Below are 12789 nucleotides of genomic sequence, written 5' to 3' on the forward strand. Positions count from 1 at the left end.
GCGCGGGGGTGGGCGTGGCCTGGGGGCCGTAAGGTCACATGACCAGGGGCGCGCGGCCGGGGAGGGCTGGTGTTGGTGCGCGCGGGGCTGGTGTCGGGCCGCGGAGGGGGCGCGTACCATGGTGAGTGCGGGGGGGGGGGGGCGCGGTGGTGGTGGTGGTGGTTATGAGGGGTGGGCAGGGGGGCGCGGAGGGGCGCGTACCATGGCGAGTGCGGCGCAGGGGGGGCGGGGGGAGGCAGCACCGATCCGCCATCGCCTGAGGCGGCGGCGGCGGCCTGGGCAGGGCGGTGCCTCCTCTTCCACTCCTTCCTTCCAAAAGCCGAGGGTTTAGGGGGTTGTTAATTTTATTTGCGGGTTAAAAGTGCCCGCGTGACCTCGGTAGGGCGGGGTTTGGTCGTGAAACTCGTGTTCCGTGTGGTGCCGTCGGGGAGAGCGCACGGACGGACCTGCGGCTGTCGGTGGATCTTCCGGCAGTGCCGTGAGGCAGCGCTGGCAGCTGCGGGCTGCGACCCTCAGGGAGCACACCCTCCAGGAAACCGCGGCCGGGCTGGGCGAAGTGCTCGGTGTGCTCTGATGAAGAGGTTAAAAAAACATACGGGTTGTAAAGAGTGGTCTGGATCGGTGGCTTTGTGCTTCTGGGGTGTTCGGGGCTCCTTAGCGTGTGTCTCTGTGTTGCGCGGGCAGAAGCCGCTCAAGGCTCCGTGAGGAGCTGGGATTTCTGTGCCCTCCATCAGCCGCTGGCATTCCCACAAGTCCTTCAGTGCAGCTATTACACTTCAGGGCTGAACGCAGCTTGATTTTGGTCCTGATGTAGCAGAATCTCCAGCGTCTGTCTGTTGCACAAAACCAAGAGCGTAGCCTGGCATTTGGCCAGTTTCTGGAAACCCCAGTTCTCTGTGCATTCCCTTCAACTGTAAAGTAATAAAGCCCTATGATGGCTATCTAAAATACTTCTTGTTTTGCATAGTTTTCCCACAGCAGTATCTTCGATAGCAGCTGGAGGAGATACCAGCTGTTGACTTCTTTACTTCATGTTCTTGTTCTCTCTGGAGATCGTGGCTAATCTCGAAGGAGTGCAGTTGAAATATTTACATTACACTGAGAAGTGGTGTGTTACCAATGTTTGGTCTGGTTGGCCATTTAAATAGTCAGCTTGTAATTCAGAAGGTACTATGAGAGCATCCTGTATAGTTTGCTTAAAGGTAATGTGCTTCCTTGTTTAGTTAGAGGGGAGTATAAGACTAATCTGGAAAACAAGTATAGTTTCAAGGAAAAAATGAGGCCATGCTCAAAAGTATCTTGTGTTTAAAACAGTCTACAATTTAGAATTCATGTTGAAACTATTCTTTTTCTCTTGCCCTTCCCCAGAAGCCAAGAATCAGTAATGTTTCTAGTGTGCCCTGTTTAAAAAACCAGAAATATTTTTTCAGTTGTCCATACAAATCTGTGCTTGGCAGAGACTTGGGAGACATTTTGGTCTTCTGTCTGATGGTCTTGCTGGGACATCTGCTGCTGCTTTCCCCTCAGAATGTGTAGTAGATATAACAGGGTTTCAGAGTTAAATACATCTTTATGGATTGAAGTGGGGCCGATTGGTGAACACATACAAAGTCAGTTTGGTCTTGTGTGAATCACTGTTCTACAGCTCCAGCTTGCTCTGTGTCCCCACCTCTCTAGGAGGGGTGAGCACTAAGTCACTCAGTGTTCCTACTGCTAAGCAGTAGCATTCAGATCAAATCTTTCCCTAGGCTCTTTGTTTTTTTATGCTGCATTTCAAACTTCAGGTCCCCAGAATGTCTTGGAAAGACTTTTTACTCCTTTATGTTAAATCCTGCTGGGTTGGGGAGGAGAAGTAAAAATAAAACTTGCAGGTTGAGATAACAATTTAATAATTGAAGCAAAGTAAAATATAATAGTAATGGTAAATAATAGCAATAATGATAATAATAAAAAAAAGAAACGTAAGTGATGTGCAATATAGTTGCTCACCACCTGCTGACTGATGTCACACCCCTGTCAGCCCCTTCTGGGTAACTCCCCCAGTTTATACACTGGGCAGGATCTTCCAAGGTTTGGAATATCCCTTTGGCTGGTTTGGGTCACCTGTCCTGGCCGTGCTCCCTCCCAGATCTTTGGTGTACCTCCTCACTGGCAGAGCATAAAGCACAAGAAAGTCCTTGACTTCGCAACAATTAAAACATCAGTGTGTTATCAGTGTTATTCTCAGACTGAATCCAAAATCCAGCACTATCAGCTGAAATTAAAATGTAATTTTAATCAGAATTTTTCTGTAATCAGAAGAAATTAAAAGAACTTATATCTTGAAGAAGTCAACTCCAGCCAAAACCAGGACAGACTGTTTCGTATATACCAGATTCATCTGGTTGAAGCAGATGTTCTCATGGAGAACATAGTGTAATTTCTCAAAAAACCACAAAAATCACACTGAATTAGTGAAGTGTCGTCTGCTTTAGTACATCAAAGCAGATTAGTGCCTAAATCTTTGGAGGAAAATGTTGGCTTTTGCGCTAATCTCATTGAGTTTCCCATAGAGCCACTAACTTGTTTTGCAGCTTCTTGTAAGAAGTGTTTGTGTAAGATCAAAGGATGATCTTTCGTGTTCTTGTGTTTGGTGCCGGTCAAAAGTTCGAGCATAGGGAATGCTGAGGAAAGGTGAGGACAAACGTGCCTGAAGCAGTGTTACAGGTAAACTTGTGACACCCCCCTCTCTGATGGCAGCCTTGTGCAGCTGAGGTGGGCTGTGTGAAGAACTGCTGCCTCTCAAAGTTGCTAAGACAACTGTGGTCTGTAGGCAGAGGCAGCAAATAAAATCCCTATACTCCTTCCCCAGCCAGGGGGATGCTTTGGGCTTTACATTTTGTCCCCTGTTATTGTTTCCATTCTACTTTTCTCTAGTGTTTGGGTTTATTTAGAAGTAGTAATGGTAATTATGCTGTGTGCTTTTTATAAATATGGTATTTTTTAAGAGCTGTCACTGTGTGTTACTGACCTGACTTCAGTTATTTGCAAGATGAACAGCTGTCCTTTCTCATCACTGTTTCTTTGGTCTCTGATACATAAAGGCTTTGTTACTTTGTGGAAACACAAATGTTTCTTCCCTATTGTTTTTTTTTCCTCCCAGCTACACAGTTAAAATGGAGTGTCCACTGTGTAGTCATTTGTCCTGTTCTTGTAATTCCAGAGTTTTCTTGGAAACCTTTTCGTTCCTGTTTGTGAGATTGATGTTGCACTTAATGATGCTGAAACAAGAAAACCTGCAGAAATCAAAACAGAAGATGGTAAAGTAGAAAAGCATTTTCTCTTCTACGATGGAGAATCTGTTTCAGGAAAGGTAAGTTTTTATTTAAAAGTGACTATTAATTACTGTTCTGATTCTGGCATGCAAATGCATATTGGAAGGTAAATGAAAAACTGCTACAAGAGCTGCATTTTCAGCTTGTGTTATTATTCAAAGAGGATACTGTTTTGCTATGTATGGTTTTTTTAACCACAGTCATTCAGGCAGCTGATAAAACTCAACATTTTTGAATAGTAACTGTTCATTTATTTCCAGCTGTCCCATATTTATGAATAAGCTTTTTGTGCAATGATGTGCAATCCTACCATTGCTTCTGGTGAGAAAAGTGTTTCAGACTGAATCCCCCTGCTTCCCCTTCCCTCTGAACTCCAAAATCCAGTACAGGTAACAGTAATTTTTGGCTGTCACAGTCAAAAACTTGCATGTCCTGAAGATAAGCCTTGTGTTCCATGACCTGAAGTGGTTTCTGGATTTCATCAGAGGAGCAACATAAGAAGTTCAGCTGACTGCTGAGTCAACAAGAGTTTTTCGTACTAGAAAAAAAAGACAGTGAAGTGGAGATTGCCAGAGGAATTTCTCTACATTCAGTATTGCACCTAGGAACTCCTTGCCATCACTCTGTTTTACTGGAGCCATTCCCACTCTGAATATTTCTGTTATGATTCACTTTGCCTTCAGAAGACTTGAGATGGATATTGTTGGGTTCTGAGACTGACTTCTGAATGCCTACTTTGATCTTGAGTGACCTGTATCACTGGGCATCTTCCTACTCTGGCAATACCTTTCCATACAAAGATCCTGCTTCTCTAGAAAGATCCTTCCAGGGATGTGAAGGGCCACAAGATGAGCCTCAGACCCAGGGAACTGTGGGAGAAGCTTATTCTCACTGTATGAAGCGCTGTTTGTTTGTATCAGCGACGCCTGAGAGGTGCCTGATGAGTTTGGGTAGCACAGACACAGTGGCATGAAGAGATCTGGGAGATCAGAAGTTTTTTTGACAGCTTCCCTCTACCCCATCCTTTTTTTCACTACGAAGATTGTTCCAGTGGTTTACTTCCTACTCAGATAGTGGATTTTGAAGTACAGGAATCACTGCCTGATAAGAAAACATTCTATATGCTTAATATTGACATGTTTCAATACAAAGTAACCTTGTGGAATTGTTACTTGTCTGTTTTTGAGACTCAGAGTCACAAATGAAAGTCTTCATAGTAGGTTTCATTCTCTGTTATTTTTCATTGACTTAGCCAACACCAGTACTTAGCTGTCTCCCAGAGAAGGGACTGAAGCTCACTTGGCTTGAAAGGAATCAGTCTCATGGCATTTAATTTTTGAACTTCCAAATGGGACTGTCAGGAGATGCTTTGAAGCGTCACGACTGGCTCTGTTTGAGCTCTGGCTTGGATACTTAATTTTGAGACTTAAAAGTTTCAATTTTAGTTGTAAAATTCAGTCTCATGGATAATTAGATTTTTCTTGAATGTTTTAGTGGTGCCTTGGAAATGCTTAATTTCATGATCAGCTGTTTGATTTGGCTGCCTTCAAGCTCAGGTAGGGCTCTGAAGAAGAGATCTTGGTTTTCATAGGCATGTACTGATATGTTTTCCTTTCTACTGAGATCGTGTTAGTGAAAATGTTGACAAAATTTAACTTGTGTTTGGTTTTGTTTTCTTTTACCTTGGTAGGTGAACGTCTCCCTTAAACATGGGAAGAGACTAGAGCACCAAGGAATTAGAATTGAATTTGTAGGACAAATTGGTGAGTTTAAGCTATAAAGGGGCTTTTAGGTGCTTGTGGTTTATGGAACTTGGCAGTTGTGACTATCAACAGTTCAGAAAGAACCTGTTCTGATCAGTGAATGATAAGGGCCAGAGGAAGGTTGTATTTTCCTTATTTTAAAGCAGGTGATATACTAATTTGTGCTTCTCAGAAAGTCATTGGGAGAAAAACATGTACATGTGGGTTGGTGAGTATTCTGTGTTTCAGACTAGTTAGAAGTTTGATTAATAACCACTAGAGATTTAGGAGAACTAAACTTGTGGTCCTCTCTGAAAGAGAAGAGACATAGAAAAGATATTAAGAGGCAGCCTATAGCAAAATACTTTTAAAATTTTTATGAAAAATTTTATGGTAGTTGGTTTATAAAACCTATTAGAAATGTAGATTTCTTATAACTACTGAAGTCTGCTTAGAGTTGAAGTATGAGGAATCTTTATTATATCTGACTTCTTATCAGTCTAGGTAATCTCTCTGCACCCTTAGGCTGATGCTAAAATTCTTTCCCTCTCAAAGAACTCTTTGCATTATTGTCCCCCTTGGAAATAATTAGTCAAGTTTCAGCCTCGTACAATTGACTTTAAATGTAATTTCACAAATTCTCTATTTCTCATCAGCCAGTAGGCTCCAATAGTCTGTGTCTGAAGTGCTGTGTAGCAGATATGACTGAGACAGGCATTTGCTGCTTTATGCTTTGAGGTTGTGATCAGTAAGGCTGTAAAATTAAACTTGGAGAATAAAGCAGCACTGGGAATGGGATGATGGGAATGAGGCATATAGGCAGGGGGGAAAAATGGGGCTCAGCTTTGCCAGCTTCATTTAGTTTGTTGTCTTCCAATAGCTTTGCAGATTGTTTTTCATCTACTATTGACTTACACATTTTAATCTCTAGATTAATTTAATTTGATGTAGTGTTTCTTGAAATTCATGCATTTCTGTGACTTTGTCATGCAACATTGAGAACTCCACATAATTATGCAGAAGTGGTTTAAACTACTGCTCTTTGTACTTGTCCATGATTTTTTGCATCCTTCCAAGTTTTAGTATAGAAATGCAGAAAGCATTCCAGTAGTGTGATCTACTACTTTTATTTGCAGACTAACTCCATATCAAAACTGTATTTTAAACCAGCTCTTCAGAGTACAGCTTTTCTGACTGACTGGCACAAAAACTATTTGATATGCAGCATTAGATAAATGCTTGTCCCAGCAAATTAAGTACATTTTTAGACAATTGTGGTCATATTAGAAATTAGGAGTTACTGGTTAGTTTGTACCACATTGGCAGTGATAAACTGTTGAGTTGGTTTGTTTAGTTCATTTATTCTTTTCTGGAAAACTTCAGTCCGTGTAACACCAACTACCAGTGCTGATGTTCAATTTTGAATGGTAGAGAAGCTTATTTTTAGATACTGAAGTGTTTGGGTTTTGATTTTTAGGGTAATTTTTGGTGAGAATTGCATGACACATATCTAGGAATGAATAACTGACACTGCTCTGGGGACAGGAGATGATGTTGCTGTGAAACTGTTTTTGTTTCCTAGAGACTGACTTAGGCCAGGGGTCATAATAAGCCATTTGATTGTAGATTAGGTGTAATAATAAATTATTTGCTAGATGTTGTTAATCTGCATACCAGATTAGGATCACTGGCCTGTCCTAAATTAGGCAGTCCTGACACTGCTTTTGTTTTATCCCTGCAGCAATAAATGCTGGAAGCCAAAACCAGGCAATGCTAATTACAGAGCATGCAAAGCAAGAAGTACTTATTAAAGCTAGCTAAACTGTCATTAAAAAGCTAGTGAAGCTCTCAATGTGTTCTCTTCATTCCAGTTAGTTCTTTAGGGATGCTAACTGTAGGTTGCTAGAACTGAAGGTAATTAGAAAACCTGAATAAAACATTTGGTCAAATACATGTATTTTAAGTTAATTGCTTCTGTTATACTCTCCCACCTGCTTCTGCCAAATTAGAGACAATTTTGTTTGCTAAAAATAACACTGAAACATATTTTCCTTAACTTTCTAACTTTAGAACTCTTCAATGACAAAAGCAATACCCATGAATTTGTAAACTTAGTGAAAGAGCTGGCCTTACCTGGAGAACTGACCCAAAGCAGAAACTATGACTTTGAATTCATGCAGGTTGAAAAGCCATATGAATCCTACATTGGTGCCAACGTCAGACTGAGGTTTGTAACTCATTAAACCTTTTTTTTACCACTCCTCCCCTGCAGAAAATTCATAATTTAGCAACTGTGCTGCCCCCTCTTCCTCATTTTAGTTATTACATAGAACATGTAAAAGCCAGTAGCTAGTGTGCCTTTATTGGAGTTGTGGAGATTGTAAGACAGTGTGATCTTTTCTACTTAATTTGGATGCTGTTTGTATAAATCAAATTCCTTCAGTTCAATCAAGTGAAGACAGTCCATGTCTCTCCTTTAAAAAAAAAAACAAAACACAAACCATACCCACAACTGAAGAAAACACTCCCACATGTGAGTGTTTTGGTGTCTTACTCTTTTCTACTTAGTCTTATGAGATTATACACTGATTTTTCAAAGAATATCTGTACTCCAGAACACGAGGGCTCTTACTTAGTCAGTCTGGATAATTCTGGCTAATTCAGTGGCTTTCTTCCTAGGTATTTTCTAAAAGTGACAATCGTGAGACGGCTGTCAGACCTGGTGAAAGAATATGATCTGATTGTTCACCAGCTCGCTACGTACCCAGATGTAAACAACTCCATCAAAATGGAAGTAGGCATTGAAGACTGTCTCCATATAGAGTTTGAATACAACAAGTCAAAGTAAGTGTCAGAGCAAAATAGATTTGAGTAAATAATTTGGTATAAAAGGGTACAGTGTGTAATGTGGTGTATGTGGTGAACAACTTCACCTTCTGGACACTTAAAATGCGAAGTACTAATTGCACAAAGGCCTTTTTGAGATACAGTTGGCTGTTCTGTCTTCAATACTAACAAGAAGCTTACTAGCAAATATTTAATTTTTGCGTTTTCAGTATGACTGATAGCACTTCCTTTACTGATACTGGTGGAATGATGGAAGTGTTGTAGTTGCTCTGGTCTGGCTGAGGTGCTTAGTTCAGTGTGGAAGTAAGCTCCAAGTAGTTTCCAGGCAGAGAAGATAAATACCTGTGTGACTTGTGTTCAAGAAGGTGTATAACTTCTGTTTATTCTTTAACAAAACCCCCCATTTTGTTCTTTTAAAGGTATCACTTAAAGGATGTGATTGTTGGAAAAATTTATTTCCTCTTAGTGAGAATAAAAATTCAGCACATGGAGTTGCAGCTGATCAAAAAGGAGATTACTGGAATTGGTAAGAGAAACAAAGTCCAAATGAAATGGTAATTTGTGTGCCAGTTGAGCCATATGCAGACCTGGAGAGAAGTCAGTAATTGCAGCTCTAGCTGAACCAGTGCTCCACCAGCTTCTTTCTCACTGGTGTTTGACTACCATTTGCATTTTGTGCTTTGGCAATAATACTTTGTAGTCAACACTGTCAGTCCATTTAATTGTTTTGGGGCTGTGACTCTTCACAAATTTGAAGAACCCTTGTAAATGGAACTTGGGCATAAATGTACAGTAGCTTAATCAGCCTTAATAGATAATGAACAAGGGAAGAGGTGTAAAATGCATCCTGAAGACTCCCTTGCCTCTATAGGATTAACTGGTTAAGGGGGTTTGGTAAACCTTGGCATAAATCAGTCATGATCTAGAAATGTGTCATTTTCTGTCATCCTAAAAAAGTGGTGTGATGGAAATATCAAGCGGCTTTGAAGCAGAAACAGCGTGATTCCTGCAGATCAGGCTTGTACTCACTGGAACAAGGGAGGCACTTCATTCCCCAGTAGCTAGGGTTCTTGGGAGCTTGTATGGAGAGTGAGAAAGCTCCCAGCAGAGGAAGGGCAGAAATCTCTACTTTATTTCTGGCTCTTGAGATGGCTGATAACCCTTCAGTTTCTAGTCTGAGCATGGCCTAGCAGTACCAGTTGCTGGCACTGCTCACCAAGAGGAGCAGTTTCAAGATTCCAGACCTTCTTGCTTGCCCCTTATTTAAAGCTTGCATTTCTAGGGCTCCTTTGAAGCTCTGGTGCCTCTTCTGTTACAGCATGGTGGGGGGAGAGCAAGAAAGAGATATTCTTCCTAGGAGAGGGTTTTGCTTGCTTTAGCCAGGTCTAACTTAGATGCAAGACAAAAGCAAAAATGCAGTGCTGTGTTAATTTAAATGCTGCAGAATAGAAGTTGTTGCTATAAAACTTTGTAAATGTTTAAAACTGAAGCACTGTTCTCACAGTGAAAACTTGTTTCACCAGGACCCAGTACAACAACAGAGACCGAAACCATTGCAAAGTACGAAATAATGGATGGTGCACCTGTTAAAGGTAAATAACTGTGATTGTTTTAAGGGGTGAGCATTTAGTGTTAAAATTCTATTTAAAATATCTGGGGCAGAAGAGAGGACTTACACATTTTTTTTTAACTGGAGAAGCCACACTTCTCCTTAGGTTGCTGAAATGATGATGAATTTGCTATTTGGAGAAGACATCTTTATGGACTTAGGGCATTTCTTTGGGATCCTAGTAACTTCTAACCTTATTTACCATTGGAAATTCTGTGACTGATTCTTTCATCAAACCTGACTCCATGGTGTAGACCAGCTCTAGAGAGTTGAAAATCACTGATCCTTTTGGCTTTCCTGGCTACCATGCTTGCACTGAGAAAGGGTTCTCACTTTTCATTTCATCCTTGCTTCTGTGCTCAGTGTTATATTTCTCATTTTTTGCTGGATACTTTTTTGTCTTGTGCACATTTGGGTTTTTTTTAACCAAGGAACAGGCACAGACAGTGCTTGGGAAACTGTGCTTATATTTTGCATGCCTTCTGAAACTATTAATTATTCCAGTTGTAAGGAACTAAGTGAGCTTTCTGTTTTTTGCAGGTGAATCGATTCCTATAAGATTGTTCTTAGCAGGCTACGACCCAACTCCAACAATGAGGGATGTGAACAAAAAATTTTCAGTGAGGTACTTCTTGAATCTGGTGCTTGTGGATGAAGAAGACAGACGATACTTCAAACAGCAGGTATGGTCTATAGCAGTCCTGTTGCAGAATTATCTGGGCTGTTTTACATGCTGCTTTGAACCTTCAGCAGGTTAGAAGCCACCTGTGCTTCATGTGTAGCATAAGCATTTCTGCTGGCAAGTGTGTTGACAGCTCTGTAGGTGATGTTACCTTGCAGATAAGGAACTGAGGGGGATGCTGGATGTCATTCCAGCAAGGATAGGATGCTAGGTACCATAGAACTTACACCCACAAAACACGGGGTGGGTAAAATGAGCTACGGGTGCATTTGTTTGCTTCCTTAAACTCCTGCAGAGAAATCTCCCCTCCTGCATTAGCCTGGCTTCAAAACTGCACAGTCTTAATAAGGACTAGGGCATTTGGCTGAAAATGTTAGAGAAGATGAGGTGATGCTGAGGAAAGGTGTGGCCAAAAGGGACGCTGGAAGAAGCTGTGTGGACTTGATCAGAATCTTCCTACTACAAAGTAGACAAGACAGTATAATTAAACATGGAAAGCAAGAGGTGGCTGGAGCATATAGTGGCTATGGTAGGCTTTGGATTTTGAGAAAAGGAGGAAGAAAAATTTCTTGAACTCTTCTAGACTATTAAAATTGGGGGTAGGATAGTTAAGGAAGGGGTGACTGCTCAAGATAGCAAGTATTCAAGCAGTAACTAGATACGTAAACTTCATAATGGTGTCTTTCTATTACTTTTATGTGTGCTGCACTAAGTAGTGGGAATGCATTTTTTTTTCTGTAGGCTCTTGTGTTTGATTGTCTTTTATATTTCCCTGAAAGTTCTAGTTTATCAGGACCTTAGGATACTTGATGCTGTTGCCTTAATGGTAACTGTTGATTTCAAGAGTGTTTTCTTCCTCAAACAGGAAATAATTTTATGGAGAAAAGCTCCTGAGAAGCTGAGGAAACAGCGGACAAACTTCCACCAGCGATTTGAATCTCCAGAGTCACAAGCATCTGCTGAGCAACCCGAAATGTGAACTGGTCTAAGCTGAAAAACTTTGCAGTGCTTCAGCAGGTTAAAGATGGCAGCAGCCTGTGGGAAAAGAAGGCCAGAATTCCCATTACAACTGTCTTCCTTCATCTTGCAGTGCTGCGTTTACCATACTACTAAAGCATTCTTCAGTTAAACATTCAAGTATGTATATACATTTAAAATAAAGTGCTTTCTCAAACACTGGAACTTTCTTAAGCTACTATTTTATACTGCACATTTACTTTTATTTGATAATGTTATATGCACTCGGGTATGCAAAAGCTTAAATCTAGTTATTTCCATGCATGGTAGGCTGGTGTATTTGATTTTTGCTGCTCATCTCTACAGTGTAGACTGAAGCATTTCCCGTCTCTCATGTTGTTTATTGCATGTTTGTTTCCAATGTTGCTTATTTGCTTTGTTTTGTTTTGAAACTGCATTAAGACACAATTGACTAAATCACACTAAAAATCAAAGTTTATGGTGCATTTGTCCTAAAATCTCCTAATTACTGTGTTAGACAGGGTTTAAGTGAAGCTGCATGTACATGCACTATGATTGGAGCCTTCAGACACCTCACCAGTGGTTCTAAAAGGCTTTGCATCTGTCAGTAACAAAGAGTATTGGGAAGCATCTTTGCCCAGCTCTCTCTCACACTTCTCTAAGCCTTTCACGTGAGTCGCTCCTAACTTTTAGGGGCTCCTTACCCAGTAATTAGTGACTGTAGGGATGTCATGAGTTCACCTTAGGGTGGTGAGTAAAGTATTTGAACATAGTTATTGATGAAGTAAATGCTGGTAACATTGATTATTTTGCAAATATGTGAAACTGTGTTTCTTCCTGGCTTCATTGATTCCCCTGTCTTCACAGTCAGTCTCTGTCCTGACAGGAGAGGCAGAATGTCCTCAAAGGACATCTTTCTGAGCCTGTTAGAGGGCAAACAAGCTTTTTGTGGTCTTCTGCAAAGATATTTCAAGCCAGGCAAGTCTTAAAACTTAGAAGCTTGTCTGGCACGGCAGATTGTTTGTCTTTATCATCATCTTGTAGGCATTTAGTGTTTGGAGAAGTAGCTTAAAGGAGTTAGTGTTCATCTGTTCACCACAGAGCGTGGGGTCTGTTACCAGACCTGTGGCTTGGGCACAAATCGAAGCCTGCTGTGAGGAAGGCAACTTGCACTTGTAGTTCACTTGGCTTTTAAACCAAGGCTTCTCAACTCTGGTGCAAGTGTCATTGGTAACCTTACTTTATGAGTAAGTAAATAATCCAATTACATTTCTGTAAGAACTGTTTTATTACTGCGGCACTTTGATAAAGCAAAGACTCTGTGTACTTTATGCTAGGATACTCCTAACGCGGATATCTTCGGCTGAGAGCAAATCCAACTCCCTCATGTAAGTGCCTGTTCAGAAACTTAAAAGAATAAAGTTAAAAAAAAAAAAAAAAGCCAAATATTTTCATGGTCACTTGCATGTCGTAAACCTGGGAACGATGATTTTGAACAACTTGATTGTACTTAACCAGCCTCAGATTGTGCAACCATGTATAACGAGCGGGGGGAAAAACATCCTAAGCTGCTATTTGAATTATTAAACCAGCTGTATTCTCACTAAAGCCGACTCG

The 12789-nt window shown here is 40.9% G+C and overlaps 1 protein-coding gene across 3 annotated transcripts; it reads left to right on the forward strand.

Annotated features, from left to right (window-relative positions):
• Position 1: 1 nt before the first annotated feature.
• Positions 2 to 12780, forward strand: VPS26A (VPS26 retromer complex component A). 3 transcript variants are annotated; one of them, XM_086900171.1, is made up of 10 exons: positions 39 to 92; positions 2356 to 2363; positions 3205 to 3352; positions 5005 to 5077; positions 7127 to 7283; positions 7736 to 7900; positions 8323 to 8429; positions 9427 to 9495; positions 10053 to 10195; positions 11060 to 12775. In XM_086900171.1, exons 1-10 carry the CDS (start codon positions 39 to 41, stop codon positions 11171 to 11173), a joined length of 1038 nt encoding a protein of 345 aa, XP_086756297.1. In that variant the 3' UTR covers positions 11174 to 12775. The 3 variants fall into 3 exon arrangements, with proteins under 3 accessions (XP_086756296.1, XP_086756297.1, XP_086756295.1); XM_086900169.1 differs by lacking the exons at positions 39 to 92; positions 2356 to 2363 and adding an exon at positions 216 to 581 and having other exon boundaries at positions 3203 to 3352; positions 11060 to 12780; XM_086900170.1 differs by lacking the exons at positions 2356 to 2363; positions 5005 to 5077 and having other exon boundaries at positions 2 to 121; positions 3203 to 3352; positions 11060 to 12780.
• The last annotated feature ends 9 nt before the right edge of the window (positions 12781 to 12789 follow it).

The sequence above is a fragment of the Cyanistes caeruleus genome, chromosome 8 (assembly GCF_971803275.1).
Source record: "Cyanistes caeruleus chromosome 8, bCyaCae1.hap1.1, whole genome shotgun sequence".
NCBI classification, from domain to species: Eukaryota; Metazoa; Chordata; class Aves; order Passeriformes; family Paridae; genus Cyanistes; species Cyanistes caeruleus.

Bases quoted from the DNA above. Each gene is read 5' to 3' on its own strand.
- VPS26A (XM_086900171.1), top strand. From the start codon at position 39: ATGACCAGGGGCGCGCGGCCGGGGAGGGCTGGTGTTGGTGCGCGCGGG. The intron at 3,353-5,004 runs GTAAGTTTTTAT...TTACCTTGGTAG, and splicing joins GAGAATCTGTTTCAGGAAAG to GTGAACGTCTCCCTTAAACA. The intron at 7,284-7,735 runs GTTTGTAACTCA...CTTTCTTCCTAG, and splicing joins GGTGCCAACGTCAGACTGAG to GTATTTTCTAAAAGTGACAA.